Source organism: Salminus brasiliensis, chromosome 14 (genome assembly GCF_030463535.1).
Source record: "Salminus brasiliensis chromosome 14, fSalBra1.hap2, whole genome shotgun sequence".
Lineage (NCBI taxonomy): Eukaryota > Metazoa > Chordata > Actinopteri > Characiformes > Bryconidae > Salminus > Salminus brasiliensis.
Genome location: NC_132891.1, coordinates 25775732 through 25801342, shown reverse-complemented (window position 1 = coordinate 25801342; position 25611 = coordinate 25775732). Strand labels below are relative to the sequence as shown.

Here is a 25611-nt window from a genome sequence, read left to right as displayed (position 1 = left end):
TACTATACTAATACTGCGCTAGACAAGATATACTGCACTATACTACTGCTACCAAATGATAGGGACAATAATAATAGGAATAATATTAATAACAGCTACTCAAAGAACTACTACGACAATGAAATGTCATTGTCATGTAAAAACATTGTTTCTCCATTTTTGCACAATTACAATCTGACCAATAGTAATGCTCTAAAATGACTTGGAAAGTTATGTTGTTGTTTTTTTTACTTATCCTGTACAGTTGCCATTTTAAAGATATATATGTATATATATATATACATATATATACCACCTTGACAGGACGTATATGTTTGAGAGGTAGGAGACCATTATATATATATTATGTGTGTCTAAATGTTAATAATAATAACAATAATAACAATAATAATAATAATAATTTTATTATTATTATTATTATTATTATTATTATTATAATGCTTATTATTGCTTCTAGGTGTGAGTGTGTGGCGATGAATGACGGCTCTCATTAGGCTGTCAGTCAGACCGGAGCTGTCCACGGTTCATCCTTTATTCAGCCTGCCGTTAGGATGAGCGCGAGCGTTCACGTTGCCTCATTTCCTGTAGTTGAGTCTCAGGCGAGAGAGGGAGAGACATAGAGATACAGCGAGAGAGAGAGAGAGAGAGAGAGAGAGAGAGAGAGAGAGAGAGAGAGAGAGAGCGTGTGTGTGTGTGTGTGTGAGAGAGAGAGAGAGAGAGAGAGAGAGAGAGAGACAGAGGGGGAGGCTGGTTCCTGATACCGAGACACGGAAAAGCAGGGGAGGGAGAGTTTGAGGGGGAAAAAGAGACAGGCGGAGAGAGGGGGAGAGAACAGGGGAATTACACTGACGGACACAAAAGCGTCGCGGGGAGAACCAGAACACACAATCTCTCACATCTTCCGTCTCTCACAGGGTGACGCCAAAAACTGAAGCCCGAGGCATCGACACCGCTTGAACCCAGAACTCATGGGTTAACAGGTACGTCTATCCCACCCTACCGCACTCAGTTCTTACAGTAGGCTGTAGTTGCCTCGCTTGTGGTCCATCACAACACTGACAGCGGTGTCACTGCCGTCGGCTTCGGTCTCCACAGCTTTCCTAGCGAGTGTTTTCGCTCGGTGCTCAGACGCGGACCGGCGTTTATGAGCTTAACATGTCAGGTAGAGGGAGAGAGCGGTGAGTTCGAGTTACGGCGCGGGGAGTTTTCTGGAGGATGCCGATTGTCGAACAACAAGTGAGTTTTGACAGCTGGTCGCTGGTCGTTTCAGTTCTGAGACACACGGTGAGGTGGTAACTGGCTAAGTTTTTTTAGCCGCTTCTGTGAGACAAACCTGTTTTGACGTCGCCAGGTGAGACACACACATGACAGTCCCTGACAATGGCAGCCTGTGGAGCTGTAGGTAAGGCTGAGGGATGAGGGCTCGTCCGCTCAGCACTAGGCTTCAGCGGCTCGGTGTTCTCGCGGTTCGTGGTGGATTAGCTGTAGCGCTGAGGTGAAGCCTGATCTCGTCCCTTTTTTTTTTACCAGAGGGGTTTACGAGCGCGTTCAGGTTACATTTTAATGAAACACCGCGCTAACACGGTGTGCAAGACCACCTTTCTACTCCACGCGTTCAGCAGCGTTTCTCCCTCAAGTTTTGACCGTATCGTGACTCTTTGGCCTCAGAGCTCCAGTCGCGCTGTCGGTTATTCCTGCTTCCGCGATTCTAACTGTCCGTTTCTTGCGGTCGAGGGGTGTGTGTGTGTGTGTTTGGGGGGGGGGGGTTAAAACGAAAAGCACTCAGCTCGGCGAGTCAGGGCTTAACCCCCCCCCGCCCCCTCTCCCCTCCTCCCCCTTCTCCCCTTATTTAACCTCCAAAGAGGGGAATTTCTCCTGCTGGAAATTTCTGCTGCGTCAACACCCAACCCCAGCGCACCAGACAAGAGCAGGGGGGATTTCTTTCTTTCTTTTTTTTTAAATACTTTTTTTCCCTCGGACTCCCTTACAATTAGTAGGTCCCACCACACGTAAATCCATCCGCCGTTTAATCCTTGTGTGCCTCTTCCCGCAACTTAAAAAAGTGCAGGGTGAGCGTGTAGGCTATATGTCCGCGTGCACGAGGAGAGCCTATCTCTGGGGGTCGTGCTCGTGTCTCCTAGCCCGTCTGCCCCCTTTTCCCCCCCGCTGCTGCGTTCACGCTGCTGGTCAGTTCCGTCTTCCTCCATTTTCTGGTTTTCTGGCTCTCCGTAAGGGGGGAAGGGGGGTCGCCTTCCGAGCAGCGTCACTGGGCGACGACGTCAGACGCGCGTCTTCTGAACTAGCCGCTGGGTAGAGCGGTGTTAATGTGGGGATCAGACTCCGACAGGTAGAGAGGACGTGTTTAAGCAGCTCTCTCTGAACAGCACCGGCGCTTCTAAGCTTCCTTAATAGCTTTCCTACAAGGCACAGTCCAGAGACTTCATTTTCCTGGTCGAAATGAATGGAGTGTCCATTGGAATTGGCCCTGCTGGATTGGCCAGGGTGGATGCCAAACTGAGCTGGTTTGAGCCACAGTTACTGTTTCGACATTTGTGCCCCCGTGTAAGGTTTATTTTTAGTGGAACTAAGTAAGAGTGGTGTTAATGTGTCTGCTCGCAGCTTGAATCCACAGATTTCAAAGTGCACTTATAAAAAAGGCCTATTAGCCAAATATTAATTGTGTTTTTTTGTGTAAAGCTTTTCCATGGCACTCTAAAGGCCTCGGTATTAGGTCACCGAACTGAGCGTAATTCTACGAGGCCTAGATTGAGCAAGTTGATTTCAGAGGTGGTCACTTGTGTGTCTATAGACTTATTTTCGGATTAGATTCAGTTATCGGGGGACTGGAATTTCTGCCTGGAAAATCACAGAGATGATCAGACCTGAGTTGACTGAATTTTTCAGTTACCGTTATTCTGTCTTTTTCTCAGTGGAGGAGGAAAGGGAAAAACACAGACAACAAAATCGCAGAGGAGCTTCTGTGAAAGACAGAATTATTCCAAGACTGTTAATTTAATCCATGTTAATAAAAATACTGAGCTCTACTTAGTCAATTTCATTTCACTGCTCCACAAAAACCCTTTAACCCCTTAACACACCAAGGCTGAGGTGTGTTATTCAGTAACCACAGGAACTACTGTACAAAGTGATGAGGCTATTCTTTGGTAATAGAAGTTTGTAATAACATTTTTGGCCCACCAGCGGGCCATAGGCCGTTTAAAGGGTCAATGAAGCTGAAGCTTTGGTGTTTATTTATGGATCCAGCTGGACTTAAACGACCATATCAGGTGTTAATTGAAAACAGTAAGGGCCTGTTTACACCTGCCACAAGCATCTTTGTGATCGGATCACGATCGCATTCCACTTGTCCATGTGAAAAGCTGGGAGTAACCACCCCCAAGATGTATAGTGATCAGATTGCGATCAGATCATTGAAACCACATTCGGAGGTGGTCAGAGATGGATCTCTTAATACAAGTGTATGTGCTACAAGTGTAGTGTATACAATACGTCTGTCGAAGTGAACCCTCTCCCTCTTGCTCTATCTCTCCGCACACTCTCTTGTGTGTTTGTGTGTGCATGCTCACACTCATGCTTATTTACCAGTAGATAGCAGACTTACAAAGTTAGTTCCCTTGTGGTTTAAATAGTTCATTGTAGTCCTTGATTGAGCTGTTATGGAACCATCTATTGTTTCACAGCGTTGTAGAACCCCTACCTTTCCTCTAAAGTGTTTACAGTCTCCCTGAGCTGGACATTTTTGATGAGAAACTGTTGCTTTACAGGAAGTTAAACGGAACCAAAAACGATGGGAATGTGACTAGTGTAAACAGAATCTACGGCCAAAGTAGATCCAGATACAGTCTGGATGTAAAATATGCATGCTAATGCCAGATGTGAACAGGCCCTAAGTTTCGGAGATTTAGTTGTGTGTATTATAATGTTATTGTAGACAAATGACCTATAAGCGTGAGCCTTTTTTTTGTGAAACTCTGTCATAAAAGATGTCTTGAGTGACTGCGCGCTGCTCAGTCCGAGAATTAGTCAACTGGTTAAGGGCTAAATTGAGCAGAATAATTTCTGGTTATGCAAGGGAACTGCCTTCATGGCCCACTGTGGGCTGAAGTGAAAACGCAGGCACATCCACTTCCTCTCCTAATCAGGTCTGTCATTTTTTTTTTATTATTTCTTAAATGGTACAAGCCCACATCTTGGCTAACACATATTAGTGTCTCAATCCATCAGAGCGTCCGTTTAAAACTCAGAGACAGACGGCTTAGCGTGGTTGATAACGTGGCAGGTAGACTTTCTGTTGTTGAACAGGGGAGTTAGTGTATGCCTCAGGCACCTGGCAGGTGTCTGTTGGAACAGTCAGTGTAAAGTAGCGAGCCTGTCCACCTGTCACTCTGAGACTGAAAACACACATTCTGGGATATACAGTGCAATCCTGCCAAAAGCATTACATCTGTTAGGTGAGGAGGCTTAACATATAACTTTCCAGAGACCTTACTATTTGTTGCATGTGTGTGTGGTACTTGCTTTTGAGGATGAGAGGGAGATTGAGAGCATGATTTGACATTGGACGGTAACACAGATTGCATAGATGTCTAAATGGGCTAGTTTTAATTTGCAGCCTCTTTAACACGTGCACTTTTAACTGGTTCTTTTCAGTGAAGTTGATAAAGTGCAATAACTAGATAATTACCAGGAGGGCTCATGTGTGAACAGAAGTCGATACATTACCAGGAAATACAGTAACATTTCTGTAATGTTTAAATTTAGAAGGGTTTTTAATGTGTTTTGTACCTGGCTCTAAAGGGGAGCAGCAAAATCGACCACTGCTGATGTGCAAAAGCAATGTTTTCAGTTTACATGACAGAAAAAAAACTACATGATTTAGAAATGAAGGAGCTGTTGGGCGTTCATACTTGTTTACTGTGAATTTCATGGCAAGTATGAATGTGTGCATCTCGTTAAGATTGTTTAAGGGCTGCATGTGTGAATGAACCAAAGCCTGAACATTATCAGTGAAATAACCCAGCAATGGCCTGGATTTGGAGTGTGAAAAGAACTTCTCAGTGCTTGAAGTTTGAATGCGTTGGTTATCTTTAATGCTATTTACTTTGTATGCATGTGAAAGTTCACAGTGTTTGGATTATTATAAAGTTTTTTGGTGTGTAATATACCAAGAGTTAACATAGCACCAAAATTGTCATCATTTCCCACACCTGTGCTTTCATTTACTTAAAGCTGCACAACCCAGATCTCAACACTGTGTAGTGAATCTAAACTCCAGCTTAAATTGGTAAGGTTAAAGAGGATTTCTGGCAGCTGTAAAGCTTTTCCCTGCTCACAGCAGTTGCTTCAAAAGAACATAGTATTTGTAGGCCGAGTGTAGATACATGAGCAAACAGGCGCACATGCATGTTCATTCAGACAATCGCGCATAGACAGCATTAGACGACAAAAGGTCTAATCCTGGAAGGTCAGTGTATATTTGAACTGGTATCTGGGTTGGTCCATAGTGTGCTGGTAAATGAGGATAATAGCTATGTGTGTGTAGGTGCGTGCTCAGTGTGGAAAACAGAACTGCGATCCTCTGTGCTGACTGACTTCCTTGCAGGTGTGGTAGTGTTGTGTCAACAGAAGACTGAGGTGGGAAACTGTTTTTTTTTTGCATGTGAGAAAGAGAAGCAAGGGGTTTTCAATTAAGAGGAATAGAAATGGAATAAGGACAGCCATTTTAGTTACTGCCATTTTACTACACACAAAGCACAAAGTTTACCGATATATACAATGTATGCAATATACAGTCAGGTCCATAATTATTTGGAGTGACACATGTTTAGTCCTTCTGCCACTGTCAACCACCTCAGTGGATTTGAAATGAAGCAAAATCAAAGTGCTTGATCAAGTGCAGCTTTAAATCAAGGGGGTTAACAAAAATATTGAATTTTTATTATGGATCAAAAGTAATTGAACATTTAACTGTTGCATGTTACCTTATTATTTCATGAACAATTAAACAGATGAAAGGTCTGGAGTTGTTTTCAGATGTTCATTCAGTTCAGTTTGATTAAAATGTATTTGTATAGCGTTTTTACAACTGACATCACAAGACAGCTTTACAGGAATCCAGTAATAGAACAAGAGATCAACAAATCTTGGAAAAAAAAACCCAAGCCAAAGACAACAGCGGCGAGGAAAAACTCCCTTAGAGCTGGAGGACGAAACCTTGGGAGGAACCAAGACTTACAAGTGGGACCCATCCCTCTGTGGTCAGAACTGCTCGCTGCTACGAATAATGAAAGTAAAGATTCTTAATAGTGGTTATAATAATAATAATAATAATAATAATTATTATTATAATAATCCATGTCCATGTCGGTATGCACATAGCAGTAGCGGGAGGGTGTGCAGCTTGTCTGACATGGGTAGCAGGGGAGCCCAGAGTCAGGCCGGACAAGAGGGACTCTGAGAAGGTAAAAAGATGGAATGAGTTCTACTTGGACTCATGGAGTTTAGAGAATGAGCACATTATCAGAGTGTGACTAACGACTTCGGCAGGTCTGACTTTAACAGCCTAATTAAAAGAAGAGAGCCAGAAAGTAATTTAGACACAAAAGCACCCCAAACACGACAACTCTCAATACGCAATCCACTTTAGGAAGGACCAAATAACCAAGTTGGTACATTCTTTAAAAAGTGAATGCACCAGCATGATCAGCGTTACCAAAAGTATATTTTCACAGAATTCTTTCTTTGGGAGGGAAAAGCTCATTCACAAGCCCATTTAGTCCAGTCAGGAACACAGTGCATCACTGTCAATGTCTAAAATCAAGAAGAGATTTATGAATGTAAATACAGGGGGTTTACCTCAAAATGCAATATCTACCCAAGAACAAAAAGGTCAGACTAGACTGCTAGTACCCATCTAAAAATGCCTGCTAAGTTCTGGAACAAGACTTAAGACAGATAAAGCCAAGACTAACTTGAGCATGAAAAAGGAAAGAAGGGGTTTATGATCTGAAGCATACAAAACATGGTGGAGGCACTGTTAAGACATGGCCTGCCAGTGGAACTGGGGTACTGGTGTTTGTTGATGGTATGACTTAGTGACAGATGGTACATTTACATTTACATTTATGGCATTTAGCTGACGCTCTTATCCAGAGCGACTTACAAGGTTATTCGTTAGTAGTAACATTACATACAGTAGTGTTCTGATGTGGATATAGCTAGCTAGTTTTATGTGCAGATTCAGTCAAGTGCTGCAAAAGTGATTCACTGTAGTTTCACAATACAGATGGATAATGACCTAAAACATATGAAAACAAAGAAGACAAAGAAAAGACAAACAAACAACAGTGAAGCTGAAGCTGCAGTAAAGGCCTGCCAAAGCATCATGTTTGGTGAAGCTTGTGAGTTCCACACCTCAGGCAGTATATTGACAGCAAAGGATTTGCATCTAAGTATTCAAAATATTCCTTTTACTTATAGCGGTGTTACTTAAGAGCCAGTGCAAATGGCTGTAGTTACTTTTTCTGTTAAACCCCTTAAAACTAAAAGCCTACGCTTGAACTGTCATTGCCCAAATACTTATGAACCTAACTGTAGTATCATGTAGATCATAATGGGGATTGCATTGTCACGTTGCTGTTATTTGAAGACCTGACATGTTGAAGATTCAAAGGTTCTGGCTTTCGCTTGGAGCAGATCCTTGTAGAAGCTTTATGGGTAAGAAAATAGTCTAACATAGACTGTATGGTCTGAGTTGACTTCAGTCATCTAGCTTTGTGAGCCGTGACACTAGTTGTGTGTATTCATATGGATGTGTATGTAAGAAACAGGGAGAGAGAGACAAAGGGATGTATTGAAAGTGTATTATAGTGGGGCTGTGTATTGGCAAGAATCTGGCTATACGACACGTATCACAATACAGGGGTTACAATTCAGTTTATTACGATATATTGTGATATTGTAAGCAATGCGATTTATTGTGGTTTTTTTATCAAATAAACTTTTTGGAAACCCATAGAAACCCAATTATGTACATAAAATCTGAATAAATAAAAGATTTACTTTATATGCAGTGGATCTGAAGAGATAGAAGAGGCTTAAAACACAACTCGTAATGAGCCACCACATGTAACTATTAATTAAAAAGTCGATACAATACTGCAAAACATCATTTCATGATACTTGCATATATTTTCTTAAAGCTGTTGAAAGAAGTAGTAAATTGTCATAGGATAAAGGAAAAAAGTCAACATTTCTCCTCATCCATTGGGCATAAACTGTTCACACGATATAGATGGCTGCTGCTGTAAAAAAACAAAAACAAAAAAAACATGGTGAAAAAAAAAGTCACGCACAAAAAAGCAGTAACATGCAGTAATGAGGTTTTCTTATGACAGCAGTGATATGTAGGCTATACCTAGAAAGCAGCTGAGGAAGAAACAGTTGAATAAAAATGCGCTCTGAGATGTTTATTGAGGGTGGTTGCGCTTGTTAATCTGATCATTTGCAGAGAAAGCATTGCTATGGGGGTAGATGGTGAGGGCCTCAGAAAGAGAGCGGGAGAGAGAAAGAGAGAGGGAGAGAGAGAGAGAGAGAGCTGGAGGCGGGGGGTGGCTGAGCTGGTGAACTGGTCTTGTGTGCATGGTGGGGGGGCTGGTAAGATGGGGGTGCAGGCTGACACGACACACAGCTGAACTCTGCGTGTGTGAGTGGGCGGAGTGTGTGAGCGTGTGTGACTGAAGGCTGCTCTCCCCAGGCTGTGGGCTGCACTGTGTGGGTAACAGGTTAGGATGCGTACGCCTGCTACACTGCCGACTTACAAACCACACACAACTCAGCTGTTTGTGCGCTTTCTCGCTTATTTCTGGATAGTAGCGTGTCCATCCGTGCCTTTTAACGCTGACCACCACTGTCTGCTATAAACTTATGTGTGAAACATGGTATTGATTTATTTATTTTTATTTTTTTATTTTTTTTTTTTGCATTTGCATCATTCGTTTGTTTTCTAGGGTCGTTTGAAGAGTGCATTATAGTTATTTAGTTTTGTTTTTATCACACATTTGGAGTAGTGGATCATTTCTATTGGTCCATTCATCACAGATCTTTGACACAATGTAAAGAACAATCGGCAGATTTAAACTGCATCAAAAAGTGAAAAATTGCATTATTATCATTATTATTATTATTAGTTTTTTATAGATATTATTACCACCTACCTAATAGTGGGAATAATCACCCTTGGCTCGGATGACACTAGCGAGATGACATGGACTGTACTGGGTGACGGAAGGTGTTCATTAAAGAGGTTAACTGGTCCACTTTGGTGGCTTGATTGCTCTGTATCACTCGCCGGGGTCGTCCCCATCTGGCATCAGCCTGTTATGCCATTGGGAGGCACTCAATGTGCAAGAAGTCCATTCTCGGTACTCCTACACTACGGTGGCTCTAGAACATCCTACAAAGTTTGCAAGATGCTACCACTCTTCGCCCAGTACCTTATTATCATGCCCTTTTGGACAGCAGTCAAATGTGTGTCCATTGCCCGTGATGATTGTTTTGCACTGACTTTTTGCTGACTGATTGGTGTGCTCGCTTAATTATACGTGCAGCAAACCCTGTCACGGGTATCTGTGACCTCCCAAGCCGAGTTCATTCCAAACCGGGGGTGGTCATAATATTCTGATATGCCTGTGTATATATTTCAGTTGTATTGTGCTGATATTAGCTGTGGTCAGAAAAACATTTGCCAGTGTTTGATATGCGAGTTACCTTGTAAGACGCTCTGGATAAGAGCGTCAGCTAAATGCCACGAATGAATGCAGATATGCTCTTTACCTTATTCTGATGTATGTATACAGGGGTGGATGTATGTCTTGTGTGCTTTGAACAACAGAATTAATTATTAGGTATTTAATTAATTACACCTCTGTCGACAACTAGCGCCTTCATCTCTTTCAGTTTGCCTCGTCTCTGGCCAAAGTTGTAACGCCTGCACAAATTTCTTTTACTGCTGAACTGTTGAGAAGCGCAAGTGGGATGTACATGCTCTCTGTGTTTATAATTACAATTATAATAATATTATTGCTAATGCTAATATTCATCTTGCTCCAGTAATTCTTTTTTTCTTCTTTTTGTAGTAGTTTTCATCAGTGATAATAACTGTAGTCTATGTCTGACTGCATGCACATTTTACATATTTCACTATTTCCCAAACTGGTGGAGCTATATACATATTAGGCATCAAGTGAAGGCAGGTCGCGGTGCCGGCGTATTGGAAGCAGGAAAAACGGGCAAATGTAAGAATATGAGACACTTTGGCAATGGCCAAATTGTGATTGCTAGACAACTGAAGTCAGAGCATCTCTGAAACAGCAGGTCTTGTGAGGTGTTCCTGTTCTGCAGTGGTCAGAACCTAGCAAAAGTGGTTGAAGGAAGGACAACTGGTGAACAGTTGATGCGTGTGGGGTGCGAAGATTAGCCCATCTGGTCTGATCCCACAGAAGAGCTACTGTAGCACAAATTGTGGGAAAAGTAAATGCTGGCTATATCTTGTGGAGTCTAGGCATATTAAGAATGCAAGCACAATAGGCCAGTTTTGTGTTACATTAATCTTGACTATTGATCATGGTAGTAACTGAGTAATCTACAGATTAATATGTAAGGGTGAGCAACAGAATGGACAATATGCCTTATCTATCGTCATGACGATTAATAACAAAGGAAACTTTAATTGATAAATATATAAATAATTGTGTTTTACCAAGCGATCCTGACAGCTGCAACTTTTCAGTGGGGAATCGGAGGTGACATTACACTTCGGTATTCAGAGTTAAGTGGTACTTTTTTAACTTCCTACTTGTCATTGTTTTTGTGTAACTAAGAGAAAAAAAAATCATTAAAATGGACCTTGTTAACAGGGGTGCATACAGGTGCTTGTAATTCCCTCAAGAGTGACAGCTGTGCTCCTTAAACACCCCCCCCACACACACTCACACACACACACACACACACACTCTCAGATTAGTCGCTCTGTGTGTGGGTTAAAACTGCTTTCCCCCGCCCTGCCGCACATAGACCTAGACTTGTGTCCTCAGGTGCCTCCTGAATATTTCAGTGGGGGCTCTGTGGAAGCCCCTGGGGAGAACAGGAGTGAAAAAAGCTGCTGGAAATGAGATAGTGGACCAAGGGCGGGGGCCTGTGCCCTTAGCTCATGCTAACAGGCTGAAAAAGAGGATGTGGTCTCCGAGAGGGTTTTTTTTTCCTCCCTCTCTCTCCTTCTCTTTCTTTCTTTCTTGTTCTGCGCACTATGCATGTCTACTTTTTATTAATCTCTCTCTCTCGCCTGCTCGTTCTCCCTCTCTCTCTGACTCTGAGTTGGATTGAGATTTGAGATGAGGATTGACTTGGCGGGGCTTAAATTGCTTTAGCGATTCTTACTGCCTTGCTTCTCAGCCCATGATTTTTTTTAGTGCAGTCTTAAAAATAAAGGTGCCAAACAGGGTTCTTTGGAACAGTCCCATATACCAAAAACACTTGACCTGGATCTTTAAAGAACCCCTTAATGGGTGGTTCTTTCTAAGAACCTTATTTTTATAAATGGGATTCAGCATAAAGTAGTAAGAGTCTTTTTTTTTAACTGTAAAGAACCTTTGTATAAAGCAAATGTTTTTCCTCAAACCACACATTCAAGCTAAGAATCATTTATGTGGTCTTTTTTTTATAATATCATACCCAACAACTATGCACACACACACACACACACGTTCACTCAAACAGCCACATATACGCCTGACCCCTTTTTTGCGCTGGATGACTTTTTGACCACACGTGGTCTTGAACACAGGATGTTTATACATGGGTAGGCATGCTAAACCTTTGCCAGTTTAACCCATAGGCCCGCATGTCTCCATCCTCCACAACCCTCGCACACATGGTGATTAGTGGTTTATAGTGAGTGCACTCCATCCAGCACTTTGAGCTTCTAAAGTTTCTCAAGAACATTAATACTAAATTGATTTAAAAATACACTAAAATGATATGTTACATGATTTACATAAACATTCATATATACGGAACTGATTTGGTACAGTTATTCCTATTAGAACAATAACTACGAACAGTCAGCAATACCTTTTGAATAACCACATTAAACTTTTTAATCAGTGTAACTTGTTTTAATTGGATTTTGGATTTTGGAGTTATGAATAAAATAGAAATATCTGAGTGACTCTTCTGTTTGTTTAGAGTCAATAATGCATACAGCCTGTGCCTCAAACATTGCTCTCATCTAGAAGCCAGTCCAGCCCACTGTTGACCTCTCTCTCCCTCTCTTCCTTTCAAAGGAGGTTAGCAGGCCCAAAAAAGAGTGGACACCGCACTAGCATTCACATTTGGGAACGAATGATATTTCCATATCAAAGCTTCCAGGTAGAGTGTTAGGCTATAGGACGTTTTTCCATTTCTCTCTCTCCCTCTCACTGACTCGCTCTCTCTTTCTCCCTTTCTCACTCTCTCACACTCTCACTGGCACACTATTTATTTTTTAGTGGACGGTTTAGTCTGTCTCTATACTTTTCATCCGGACGCGCTTGCCAAGAACTGACCATAAAGGGTGGGTGGAGACACTCATGATGCTAACACATTTTACCCCACAATACCACGTAATCCACTATTTTTTTCTCCCTATGAATTTCAGAGGCTGAAGAAACGCTTTGTAGTCATGAGGGTCAGGGTTTTCTTTTTATTCTGTGTGATTGTGTAGTCACACTTAAATCCTCTTGATTCTCTCGGGAGAATGCCATTTTTCATTGCCGTCTCCCTGTTTTCCCTTCTGCATGTTTTCCCAATCTTTCTTCTGTTTTTCATCTATTTTATAATAAATTTGAAAGATTTTTTGAGTTTTAAGATAACCAGCATACACGATTTAATCAATAGGTGAAAAAAAACACAATTAGTGTCACAGTCAATACCCCTGAGCGGTGTTCATTTATCTGTTCAGGTCAGGAGTGTTTCTTTGATTGCCTAGATGTGACCACACCCCTTCACAACAATGTGGACACACCCCCTGGCAACAGTGTCATCTGAGAGCCTTTGAGGTCAGCCTTACATATTGGCAATTATCTCCTCTGTGCTATCTTGCAGCCGTGTTGTGATTGGCTGGTTGGTTGTCAGGCAAGACGTTCAGACCACCTGGTTATATTTGGAAAATCTCCCCACATCTGAGGCCTCAAGGTTGACAACGAAACCTGTTGTAACAAAACTGGAACTTTACGAAAGAAGGAGCAAACCTTTTTTAACTTTAATGTGTGTTAATGTAACAAGATGTTGTCCCAAGTGATTATAGAGCATTTCTACTGTTATGGTTCATTTGGCATGAAATATGCAGACACTACAAAGAACAGACGTAAAGAAATAACAAAAAAACCCCAAAAAACAAATGGAATTACTGGTGTGATTTGACAGCAACGATATGCAGCTTCACTAGCACAGCACATCCCTCAGTTATCCTCATGGGCCAACTTCCCCTTTCCCAGTGACATCAAGACATGAGGCCGAACCTGATTGGATGCTGACAACTCTCAGAAAAGAAAGGAAGATAGAATAAACTCTTATGAACTGAATAATACCTATGTTCTCATTACCCCCCCCCCCCCCCCCCCAAAAGGCACTACTTAACCCACTTTGGTGGTGTTATAAGTCTAGAGAATTGAATTACACCCTCAACTCAAGGAAGGACGCTAACTTAAAGGCTAACTGTCATAAAAGAAAATGTAAAACTAGCTTTAGGCCGTCATACTCTGGCATTTTTTCTCCACCATCAACCCCACAAACTGTGAGGTGGCGTTAACCATGGTTAGCATAATGGACGGTGCAAGCCTTTTGTTTTTCTAAATGCCTTGTATGATGTTCGGATCTGCATTAGCCCATTATCAAGGGTTTGAAATCCAGAGGGGAGTTCATCGGCGAGTGCTAAAGTGCTGTTAACAAGGCCTGTTTAACATTCAGCTCTTCCCCCTCAACATAGTACAATTACTCTGCCGCTGCAGCTATTAGCATGTGGAGTTTGCCTGTGTGCTTCTAATTGAGCTGATTTAACGTATGCCAGATCAACTTGTTTTCATTAATTAGTTCTATCTTAAAAGTGCCATCAGGACATGAAATATTCATCACAATGAAGAGTTGCATTTGCAGAGTGTGTGTGGTCGGGGAACAAGGAGCTCAGGACCTGATCAAATTCATTGTGTTGACAGAAAAAAAAATAGAAAAGTTGCCTGAAATGAAAGTTGTTTGTCTAAGCTGTACAATTATTCTGCATTTACCAAAAAAAAAAATCATAGTAAACACTTCAATTAAGGCGGACTACTCTGAGCATTCGCTTGATTGAACTGAATTTGGCCCGTGTTGTTGCCAGAAAGCTGACACTGCCGATCATCGGTGGCCTATGGACTGTAATGCCGTTCCTTCGGGTTGTCAGATCCACCTCTCCATCCCCTCCGCCCCCAAGCCCTTGCTCCGCCATCCTACCAAGGGGGTGCTGAAAGTGGGACAGGCTCCCCTTGTGGCCTCCTAGCTCCTTTTCTCATTTCTACTCAGACAAAAAAAGAGCAGCATTCCCTCTCCGACTTTAGACTTTGCACGCTGCTCCTGTTGGGTGGAACACTCCTGGTGTTGGTGAGCAGGCCATCGTTCCACCATTTCGAAATTTCCCTCACAGTTAATGCTGGCCAACATACTGTATGTTCTAATGTTGCACTGGTATTTGTATCTCTCAACAACGTTGACCTGTAGTGGGTTGTCTATATGCATGGAGAGTAAAAACTTGTGTATGGCATTCACTGGGTGCTTCAGATCATTCATCTCAGATCGTTTCCTCATGCATTTCCTTGAAATCTGTGTGTACAGTTTAAGAGAAACAGAACAGAACTGTCAAAATAAGCTTTGTCAGATGTGTAAGACATCCAAACCCAACCTGACTGGGCTCTCAAAAAGAAAAAAAAAAAGGAAAATGAAAACAAGTCATTAATTTCCAATGAACTGAATAACACATTCAATAAATTCTTAGCAACTCCCACAGCCAAAAAAAAACAGTGGTCAGTAAGCTCTGGTGGAAGGAAACGCAGATATTACACTGACATATTAGGAAAAGATCGAGTGATACTGGGCAGAGCTATTCACAGAAAATCAGGTAGGTTAGCGAGTCATGTGTGTGGGGTGTGTGGGGTAAGATATTAACTGAAGGCCGGAATAGCGCAGGAGGGGGCTCGTGAAACCCAGCGACAGTCACATCCTCTTTCTGTGGTTGAAGTTCCTCCACACATTGGCGTTCTCAGAAAAGAGGTGCCTCTCAGTCTGTTTCTCTCTGACTCTGTCAGTCACTTTACCCCCCCCCCCCGCCTTTACCTTACTGTTTCACTCTCTCTCTCACTCACTTTCACTTTATTTCTCTTTATGACTTTCTGATTATTTCTCTATCTCTATCTCTCTCGCTCTGTCACTCTCTCTCTCTCTCATTTCCACTTAAGGAGCTCATCAGTGAAAGTGTTGGCTGGACACTCGATGCTGCCACTTCACAGTGTGGGAATGTGTGACTTTCTTTAAAATTAGGCGTCTGAGGTGGGCGTGTTGAAGACACTATCCCCCTTTTCTCATTTTGCTTGTTTTGCTCTGTTTTGGTGTGGCTTCGTGTTTAGCATTTCTATGCTAGACCCAGACCCAACTTCACTGTCCGTTATTGACAGATTCACTCCGAGAGCAAAATGAGCGGAAGACAGAGAGAGAGAGAGAGAAAAAAAAGAAAAGAAGAAAGATTGGGATTGCTCAATAGAGAGGTGTCTGGTGGTAGGGGCGTCTCGCAGCCACACTCATGCTATCAATCATGGTAACTATGGCAACACAAGACTGCGTTAAAACACTGGCCAGTATTATGGTATATTTGAATTAAATAGGACCGAACGGGTGACTCGGACGTGGTCAATAATTCATTACATGTTCATATCAAATATCAATAGGGCAGAAGTTAATATGTAATGTTTTATGAGTACATCCATAATACCAGCGCGTAAATGTGCTTAATGATGGACAGAAGCAAAAACAGATGCTTTCAGTGGTCATCGATCACTGTGGTTATCATTTTTAGCGCAGTTAATCTCTCACTCTCTCTCTCTCTCTCCCTTTTTTTTTTCTCCTTGTCTCAAGTCAGACTTGTCCGCTCTGTCAGAATCTGCTTAATGTAGGGTGTGCAAAAGGAGCAGAAGAGAGTAATGATGCAACATATTGTAATGTAATGCAAAATTTGTAGTGTCAAATTTCTTAGATATACGAACCAGCATTTCTGCTCAACAGATCTTAAACCAGGAACAAACATTGATGTTCATGTTGGGTGTTCAACTTGGCAAGCCCTTGCAAAATAGGATGCTCTATAACTGTACGACCAATCGGATTTCCATTATGCAGTGATCATAATTGGATAAGCCTTATAGCTGAGTGGTGCTAATTAAGCCTTTAGCTGTACACTGATTTTGGAACAGTGGTGACACTGGTGTTCACTTGCATTCTCTAAAAAAATCCATGCATAAGTGACATGCATGAGTTGACCAGGGCACCCTGGTGTACATTTTTGTTACAGTGACTTGCTAAGTGACCTGGTTTCCAAAAGGCATGAAGTTAAAAGTGAAGCCTTTATTATTTTAAGCATTTTTTACAAATCCAGAAATAACAAAAAAACAGAAAATGTCTGGAAGCACTTTGTCTTCCAGACAATGTCTTTGAGCACCCTGCATGGTCAGTACTACTGCTGCTGTGTTTCGTTTGAACTGGGATGTTGGAAATTTCACCTTGAACGCCCCCCACAAATCTTTTTTGCTTGGGACAGTCAGCAGAGCCTCACCAACCCTGAGTTTAAAATCCAAGATGGCAGCAGTGTACCTAAACAGTAATAAAAGCTTTAGTAGTATACCCTTTATTAGTACCTCCATCTATTTGTGTCTCATTAAATCAGTCATACACACAGCACTGTCCAACCTTTATCTGTGGATGTGTTTTCATGATGTTTGGGTGCACAAAATACAGCACACTGTATCATTATCAACTGGTATATTGCTAACAGTACCAACCTGGGACAATGCTTCTAATGCTAACCTGGGACGTAAAAAGTGGGACATATTTAGGTTAGATTTTTACAGTCTTTAGCAACGTATTTTGTGGAATTCTTTGAAATAGGGTACAGTTATCAGCATTTGTTTACCTGGAGCGCGGTAAACTTAGGTATAAATGAAACACAGCATTAGTAACCCTCCTCTTTAGCTTGGGAATGCTGTTTAAAACCAACCAAAAGTCTTTCAATCCTTATTTGGGGGATTTTCATCCATTCTTCCTTACCAAAGGCTTCTAGTGAGATTCTTGGACAGGTTCCGTTGAGAGTTCTGTTTAGAGATTGTCTGTGATATTTAGGTTGGGGGACTGCGAGGGCCATGGAATAACCTTCAGCTTGCACCTCTTGAGGTAGTCAAGTGGATTTGGAGGTGTGTTTCAGATCATGATCCTGCTGTTGAAGCCATCCTCCTTCCATTTTCAGCTTTTTTTTTTTTTACAGTTGGTGTGATCTTTGTTACCAGACTTTGCTGGTATTTTATTGAACACATTCTTCCCTCTCCCAGTAAAGGTTTGTCTATTCTCTGGCTGCAACACAAAGCAAGATTCAGTTCAATTCAGTTCAGCTTTACTGTCGGTATACTAATACAGGCTTATACAGTACAATGAAACACTGTTAGGCAAAGTCTCCGGTGCAGAATAGGTAGGACATACAATAGTAGAAGGGCTATAGACAAAACACGAGACAGGCTGCAGAGACAATAAGTACAAAGACAGTAAATACAACGAAGACCAAAATGTACAAATATAAATATGTGCTGGGTGATTAAGGTCCAAACTAAATTACTACACTAACAACTAAAAGGAATCAGGAAAACAGGGAGTTTAAGAGTGCATGCTGAGATACACCAGTCTGGTATTGTACCAGCATCTCCTAAACCTAATGTACAGTGCAGGAATAGGGAGCAGCTAGCGTTCGGGTAGAGACAACAGTAAACAGCTTATGTTCAGAGAGGGGTGTATGATTTAGAATCAGTCCCCTCTGTTGCTTAACAGTTGGAAAGGTGTTCTTTTCGTTAAATTCTGCTCCCTTTTATCTGCAAACACCTTTTTGCTCACTGCGGCCATAAAGTTTCATTTTAACCTCATCAGTCCACAGGACTTGTTGTCTAGTCTGCCGGAATATGGTTTTATTGGATGTCCAGGACATAAAACTGCTGAAAATGGTCCTGTCATTTAACCATTGCACAGGAATAATATATAATTAAATAGGTAAAATATATGAAATACATTCAATAAAAAAATATATAATTTTAACAGTGATGCTGAGACAGCGGTTGTTGATGTGAATAATGCGTTTAATTGGCGTGAAACTGAAGCACACTGTTAATGCGCTTTAAATCAACACAAAAATCCATAGCACCACTTTTTATGCGTGCATTTCGAATTTCCTGCTGAGGTTACTGAGATGCTGTTGGCCTATTTGAATGTTGGATGCTTGTGCATATCTGGGTAATCTACAGATCAGCCATGCCCAAGCTCATTCCTGTAGATTAACCACCCTGCAGCATTCAAACACAGCTGACTGTAATATTCAGATGCCGCCGAAGGCTGAACAGGATCAGGTGTGTTAGATTAGGGCTCCAAGGCGGTAGGGCAGTCTTGGTATAGACTTCAGTATGTGAAGAAAGTATTAAAAAGTGAGAGAGAGAGAGAGAGAGAGAGGGGGAGAGAGAAAAGGAGCAACTGTGTGGCCTCTGTTTACTCATGAAGTGTTTTATTCCTCCTCTTCAGATTTTCATTGCTGATCGTGAGGCTCATGACATCCAAACACACACACACATACCCTGGGTTTCTTTCTTTCCTTCTCTCAGTCTCTACATCTCTCTCGCTCTCTCTCTCTCTCTTTCCTAGCTAGTCTGAGGTTATCCACAGTGGATGAGAGAGATGTCAGCGTAGAGGTGACAGCAGTCACGCTACAGACACCCCCTCCATTCTGTCCACCCATGCATCTCTCCCTCTCTCTCTCTCCCTCTCTCTCTCTCTTACATTCTCTCCCCCTCTCTCTCTGACTCATTGACAGGAGCCTGTGTTCCTGATTATTACAATTAGTTTACTGACAGACGCTTCATGCCAGGACATGTTGGCGTGCGTGTGTATACGAGCGTGTATGTGTGTGTGTGTGTGTGTGCGTTTAATCAGGAGATGTAAAAGTATGATAAACATCACTTTGAAGAATGTTCTGTGGAGGATGTACGGAGGTGATGGGTTGGTAGAGTGCAGCTGGGTAGACAAACTAAAAATGAGTTTCCCAAAAGTTAGGTCCTGCTACATCATCCAGTAGTTTGCCTGTTATGCTCTATTGCTCAGTTCTGCTTTCACCTTCGCATGCAGAGGGGGTACTACTCCAGCACTATTCAACCCAATCTGCCTGCTTATCAAGGGCAGCTATGTTGCTGTATTTGCCTGTATTTAGTAGGGGTGTAAGAAAATACTGATATTTCAAAGTATTGCGATATTATATTTTGCGTTGTGCTGTGATCAAACCCCGACCGCTAGATCTGATCCTAGATCAGTTCTAGAACTGTTTTTATACCAGTTTTATATACAGATTTTGTGCATATGATGGTGTTTTATATCAGGGATTTTCAACTCTCGTCCTGGAGACTAAAATGTGCAGGGCATGGTATCCAGGACCAGGGTTGAGAAACACTAAGTGCATTCCAAATTCTAAGCTGCAGCTGAGGTGGATGGGGGGGGTCCTTTCATAGGGAGTCCTATGAAAACTCCTTCTTCGTAGCCTGTTGGTCAAATGGAACAGTCTCACCAGGCTGCGTAGTGACATCACCAGAGAGGTCCTGCCTTTTTTATGTCCCGCCGTGTTGTATGTCCTTCTAATTGTCCCATAGGCTGCATTTCTTGGCTGTATATGAAGGGCTCTTCACTCTGGAAGAGCCTTTTATGACTTAGAGACCGAGAAATGCAGCCTTTCTGGGCAGCAGGCTAAGCGTTGGAACGCAGATACTGTTACTGCTAAAATTTGATTTAAAAAAAATCACAATATTTAATTATTATAGAATCGCTAGTCTCTTGGCCCTAGTACTTAGTAAAAATTGACTCAAAAGACACAGTAGAAACCAGTAGGAAACATATAACACGTTAGTCAGCCGTATGCTACAGATGCATAATACAAAGAATGGGTTGTGTGATGAGTATTCCTTTAAAGGCTTATGCTGTTATGAGTTTCAAAAAAAGAACCTTTCCTAAGAAAAAAAAAAATTTCACTACTCTTTGGTGACCTCATGATAATTCCAGTCCATGCTAAACCCTGCAGTAGTGGAAACTCATACTGGTGTGATATGGAAAAGGCAGAGCGTTACCAGTTTAGTTGTTGGTGGGCTGTAGCTGGTGGCAGCGAACCTTCCTGCCGTGGTAATGTCTTCTCAGAGTGGGGTGTGTGTGTGTATATTGTGTGTATTGTGTGTGTGTGTGCTTGCAGGAACGCTGTGCCTCTGTTCACCGCCAGAACGTCGGTTTGTTGTGACACCTCTTGGGGCGCGAGCTCCAGGAAGGTGTTAAAGATGATTCGTTGATTCGTGAGTAGCGGCAGCCGAGCTGTAGGGAGTCATTGCCGCACCATTTGGTGCTCTCGAAACGATGACTGTGAATGTGTGTGTGTGTGTGTGCATGTGCGTGTCTGTGTGTGTGTGTATAAACTCGCAGGGAAAAAAAGGAGTGGGAGGGAGAAAGAAAGAGAAGAGGAGGAGGAAGAGGTGGAGATCGTGTTGGAATTTGACTCCTACTCAGTAGCGCGGCCTGACGATCCAAAATCATCAACCTCTCCCCCGTCTCTCAGGAGAATTTCCTCACGCTTCCCAGATTGAGCTACTTAACTCACGCTCTCCAACTCCTCTCTATTCACTTTCACACAGTACTCAGCGCACAGCGTAGCAGTGAGGGCAAACACATAGAAGGCCACCAAAACCGCCAATGCCGCCAAATTAACCCCATCAGACCTACATTAAGGCCTTTCCGCTTGTTCATACCACTACTTGTGTGTTCTACTTGATCGTGTTCTCATTTTGACCATAACAAGTATTACACGTCCCCAGATTCAGCACAATCTCAACTAAAGAGAGATGACACTTCGGCGCACTACAAGAAGAGAATTCAAGGACATTTCTAAATAAGCACTTGGAAAATTGTGTATGTAAAATAATGTACATCTAAACAGAAGATCAACCAATGCACCAGGAAGTAGACCAGACAGGCTCTTCTCACTCACAAAAAAAATCCAGTGGGCTGATTCAAGCATTATTTTTTACAGCATTTTAGGCTGCAAGAATCTGAACCACGATGACAATGGCAAGTCTTGAGAGGTGTTCCTGGTACGTAGTAGTCAGTACCTACCAAAAGTGGTCCAAGAAAGGACAACCGGTGAACCAGTGACAGTGTCATGGGTACCCAGAGCTCAGTGATGCAATCCATAACAGAATCTGCTGCTGACATCTTAGTACAGGAGACCACCAGGCCACTTTCAGAGGTCTTGAGAAGTCTGTGATTCAGTGAGTCAGAGCTGTTTTGGCAACACGAGGGGGGCCTACACGATATTAAGCAGGTGTGTATAATGGTATGTCTGATCGGTGTGTAGTCTATGAGTTTAGTTTTCCTGATCAAGCACACCTGATTCAACTTACCTGTTAAGTATCAGGATTAGTAGGTCTGCAAACTGTGCTGGACTCTAGCCCCCGTTGCCCACCCCTGCTTTCAAACACACATTGTAATGTATTTCCTCTACCTTTATTACTTGCAGTAGAAGATGTGTGACGCCCAAGCCACCGCAGACGATGGCCTATATCCCATATCTGTACAAATCTACCCTCACTCTTTGACTTCCTGCACTAGAGTCAGCTGCTTAATCTATTGAAACAATACACTCTGTGTACAGGGATTAGTATAGGAAGTAGAGACGGTTTCCCTTTATACCATTTAATCTATATTAAAATCTCCTTTGAAATATATACAGTTGTGAGGAAAAGTTTGCAAACCCTTCGGAATTACCTAGACGTCTACACAAATGCCTCCTAAAAGCTGATCTGATCTCCAGTTAAGTCATGATAATAAATAAAGAGAATCCTATTGCAGAATGTACACAACAAGTTTACAGTGCTGGTGGAAAGCCACTCCTCTTTTACTGGCTAATCCAAGTCTGTACAGTGAACTTTTGTGTAACAGAAGACACTATGTCAGGTTATCTTCTAGAGCACCCCTCTCCCCTTCTTCTTCCTAGTCCTCACCAGCCCCCCCAACACACACACACTCACACACACATATTCGCTCTCTTCATTTTCCTACAGTGGTAATGAGATGTTTCATTATTTGCATTTCACAGCTTTTAATAGCGAGAGAATTTAGGCTAAGCCCCGGGTTGTCAGAAAGGGAGCCTCCACTGGAGACGCGGCTGGCTTCAGGGGCTCTGAGGCAGCGAATAGCCCAGAAACACACTAGGACAGAGGGAAGAAAAAAGAAAAGAGAGGGAGCGCACGAGACAGGGGCCAGATACCGCAGTGTCAAATAGGGTCCCTACTGGAAAAAAGGGCCTCCATGAGGTATGGTTTTAGGGGGTTAACAAGTTAATTGCTTTCCGTCTGGCTTTAGCGTTTTCCCACTCTCGGCGAGAGAAGACCAGAGAGACTGCGAGAAAATGAAAGGGAAAAAAAGTGTATTTAAAAGGAAGGCGAGGGAAAATAGAAAGTCAAGGTGATGTCTTATTGCCTTTGATTCCGTGATCATGCAGAAGAAAGGGAAAGGTTTGGAGTTTGCCGACGAAATGGAGTGTCCTTGGCAGGCGGCGGTATTGCAGAAAGTTTTTTTTTTTCTCTCTCATTTTTTCTCTCATAGCCCTGGCGCGTCTGAACAGCGAAAGAGTTTGGTCAGACAGCTTTCCAGAGGGGGAGACGGGGTGAAGTCTGCACAAAGCCCTTTGAGCTGAGTCGGCGAGCGTGGAGGAGGGTGGGGACGAGGGCCTTTGTGTGGAGCGTATGAGCGAGGGAGGATTGGAAGATGAGGACACGGCCCGAGGCTCTTAAAGATCATTGATGACTTGGCCTCGTCGCTGAGTTTTTGAGAGCAAGCCGAGGTCAGGGCCTCAACTGTGCTGCAACTTCGCAAGTGTTTGCGGGCAGCTCAATTAAGCACGCTAAGACTGGCACCTTGCGGTATGCTCACTGTATATACACACATGGACTGAAGAACTCTGGGGGGCACCCAGGCCATGGCCTGACCCTTTATTTTTTTAAGTGGGCCTAGAAACTGTGTAAATTTCAGTTCAGTTCCAGAAACAGATACGTAATTTTACGCAGAGCATGTGTATGACGCTTCACCTAATTTAAAAGCCTACAGCCTACTTAAAAGCCTAATAAGACCACACTTATCCAAAGCACATTCCACAGTCCATTCTTACAAAATGAGTTCTGAAGAGTACTAAAACCGCCTCTCTGACCCTTTTCTAAAAAACGTTATAACCAGGCAAAGAACCATTTAAGCATCCGAATGGTTCTTTGAGTTGTCACGGTTGTAAAGAGGAACTTGGTCCTGACTTAGAGATCCATTTCTTGAAGCAGTGTGCGTACCGGTATACACCCATACACAGCGGCTTCCAAGTCTCATCTCCCTCACCCTCCTGACCCTGAGGGTGGATTTTCCTCCCGGACTCACCCTGCCTGCCCCCGGAGAGGAACAGGGGAGGTGGGGGAGGCTGAGCGGAGGGCTTAAGGCTTTCAAAGCCTTTTAGATCCGCTCTGGTCACACTTTCCGTGGTGTGACGGGCTCACCTGCACCAGCTGGACTCTAGCCAGAAGACGGAAACAGGGACAGAGACATGGATAGGGGCGGACACTGAAAGTCTTATTGGTTATCTAGTCCTGTTAGTAAAGTTTTCATCTCCCTCTCCCTCCATGTATGTGTTGGGGAGCTAACCCTCAGGACAGTAACACTGATGCTCAGTGTAGTGGCTTTACAATGACTGGCCACGTGGTCTGACGTACACGCGCATTATCTCCTTTGTGGCTTTTTCTTTCTCCCTAACGCCTTCCATCTTGTTGCCCAACTCTCAAACTCCTAGGTTAAAGCGATTCCCTCTTACCCCAAATGAACCAAGACATGTTTGGTGTCTGAAGTTTGTTTTTCTTTTAGGTTGGCCCTGGCTAATATGGCTTACTGGTCAAAAATAGCCTATGGATAAACTTTAGGCTTTAAGGTCGCTGCTAGCACTGCTCTATTTTAATAGACAGCGGCATGTTGTACAGTTGGACACCTTATAACCTTAAAAGGAAGTTTATTAGAGATTACTGATGGAGATTTGGTGAGGGGTCAGTTCCCCTACATTTTAGCTACATTAGTTTGTTGTCTTCAGTGCAGAAATGAAGAAGCCGACTTTAGGCATCAAACATGTCTGCACTGATCAGCTAAGTTTGGGGTAAGGGGGAAATTGTGCTTGTCGGATTGCCACTGCCATTAGCAACAAACTTGAACGGGGAAAAAATTCTCCATCTTTTTAAAGTGTGTGTGTTTATGTTTCTGTGTGTATGGGGCCTATTGCTTGAGGAGGCCAGTCACTTTAGATTTGAGTGGATGAGGGTGACAGAAACTTAAAGCAGCGATGGCACTCTTTAACACTCCAGCCCCAGAGTGGTGTTAGGCAGGCCGGGCAGCCACTGTCCTCCACTATGTCCTCACTTCCCCTCGTCGCTTAGCCTCTAAACTCATTCACGGCAATGACACTGAGCCTAACCCTGCATCATTGAGCACGTCTCATTACCTACCCTCCTAGACTATAATTCCAAATGTACCCGAAGAGCCGAAGCATTGTTGTTTTTTAAATTCGCAATCAAGCTCATAAGGCTAATAAAGCTACAATGGCTGCTAAATGAGGCAAAATGGAAACTTGGCTAATCCGTCACACACTTGAGTAGCTGAGTAATCTGTAATTGAATAATGGAAAACCTGCTATTTTGCAGTATCTTTTTTCTGCTGTCAGGATGTTTGACCAAGTTCCGCTGTCCATCAACTCATTTGGAGGGTAACAACACTGCCCAGACTAGGATTTGATTCCCCGCACTAGACCAATATATAGGTTTATGCAAGACTCTAAATACTATGTTCTTCCAGCTGTGTATCAAGATTCAGTTGCTCTAGATATGAGCATCAACTAAAACTGCCAAACATTAAGCAGTCTAATGAGTGACTGCAAACTCTTGACTGTGTTTGATTGTAGAGTCAGCAAGCTTTAAATGTTGGGAAACCAACAGCCCTGCTGTAGTGAATGAAAGCAAGGGAAGCGTGACTGGGACAGGACGGCACATTTTCCGAGCAGGCTTTCAGAGGAGCACTCCAAAGGGGTTCACGGAGGTTGTGTGGCTCATCAGTCCATTATAGACTCCTTCCTTTTATTCCCTCCTCTTTTTTTTTACCATTTTTTGCTCCACTAACCTTCAGATCCCT

The 25611-nt window shown here is 42.8% G+C and overlaps 1 protein-coding gene across 2 annotated transcripts in view; it reads left to right on the top strand.

Annotated features, from left to right (window-relative positions):
* The first annotated feature begins 667 nt into the window (after positions 1-667).
* LOC140577226 (zinc finger and BTB domain-containing protein 46-like) overlaps positions 668-25611 on the top strand; it is a 79769-nt gene continuing 54825 nt past the window's right edge. Inside the window, exon 1 of one of the 2 annotated variants that reach the window (XM_072697092.1) lies at positions 668-980. Coding sequence is in view for 1 of the 2 variants with exons in the window: in XM_072697091.1 (XP_072553192.1) it covers positions 1216-1236 (21 nt within the window). In the remaining variant the exon portion in view is untranslated. Of the gene's footprint in view, positions 981-1008; positions 1237-25611 lie in introns of those variants that run through there. The other variant, XM_072697091.1, reaches the window with a different exon arrangement.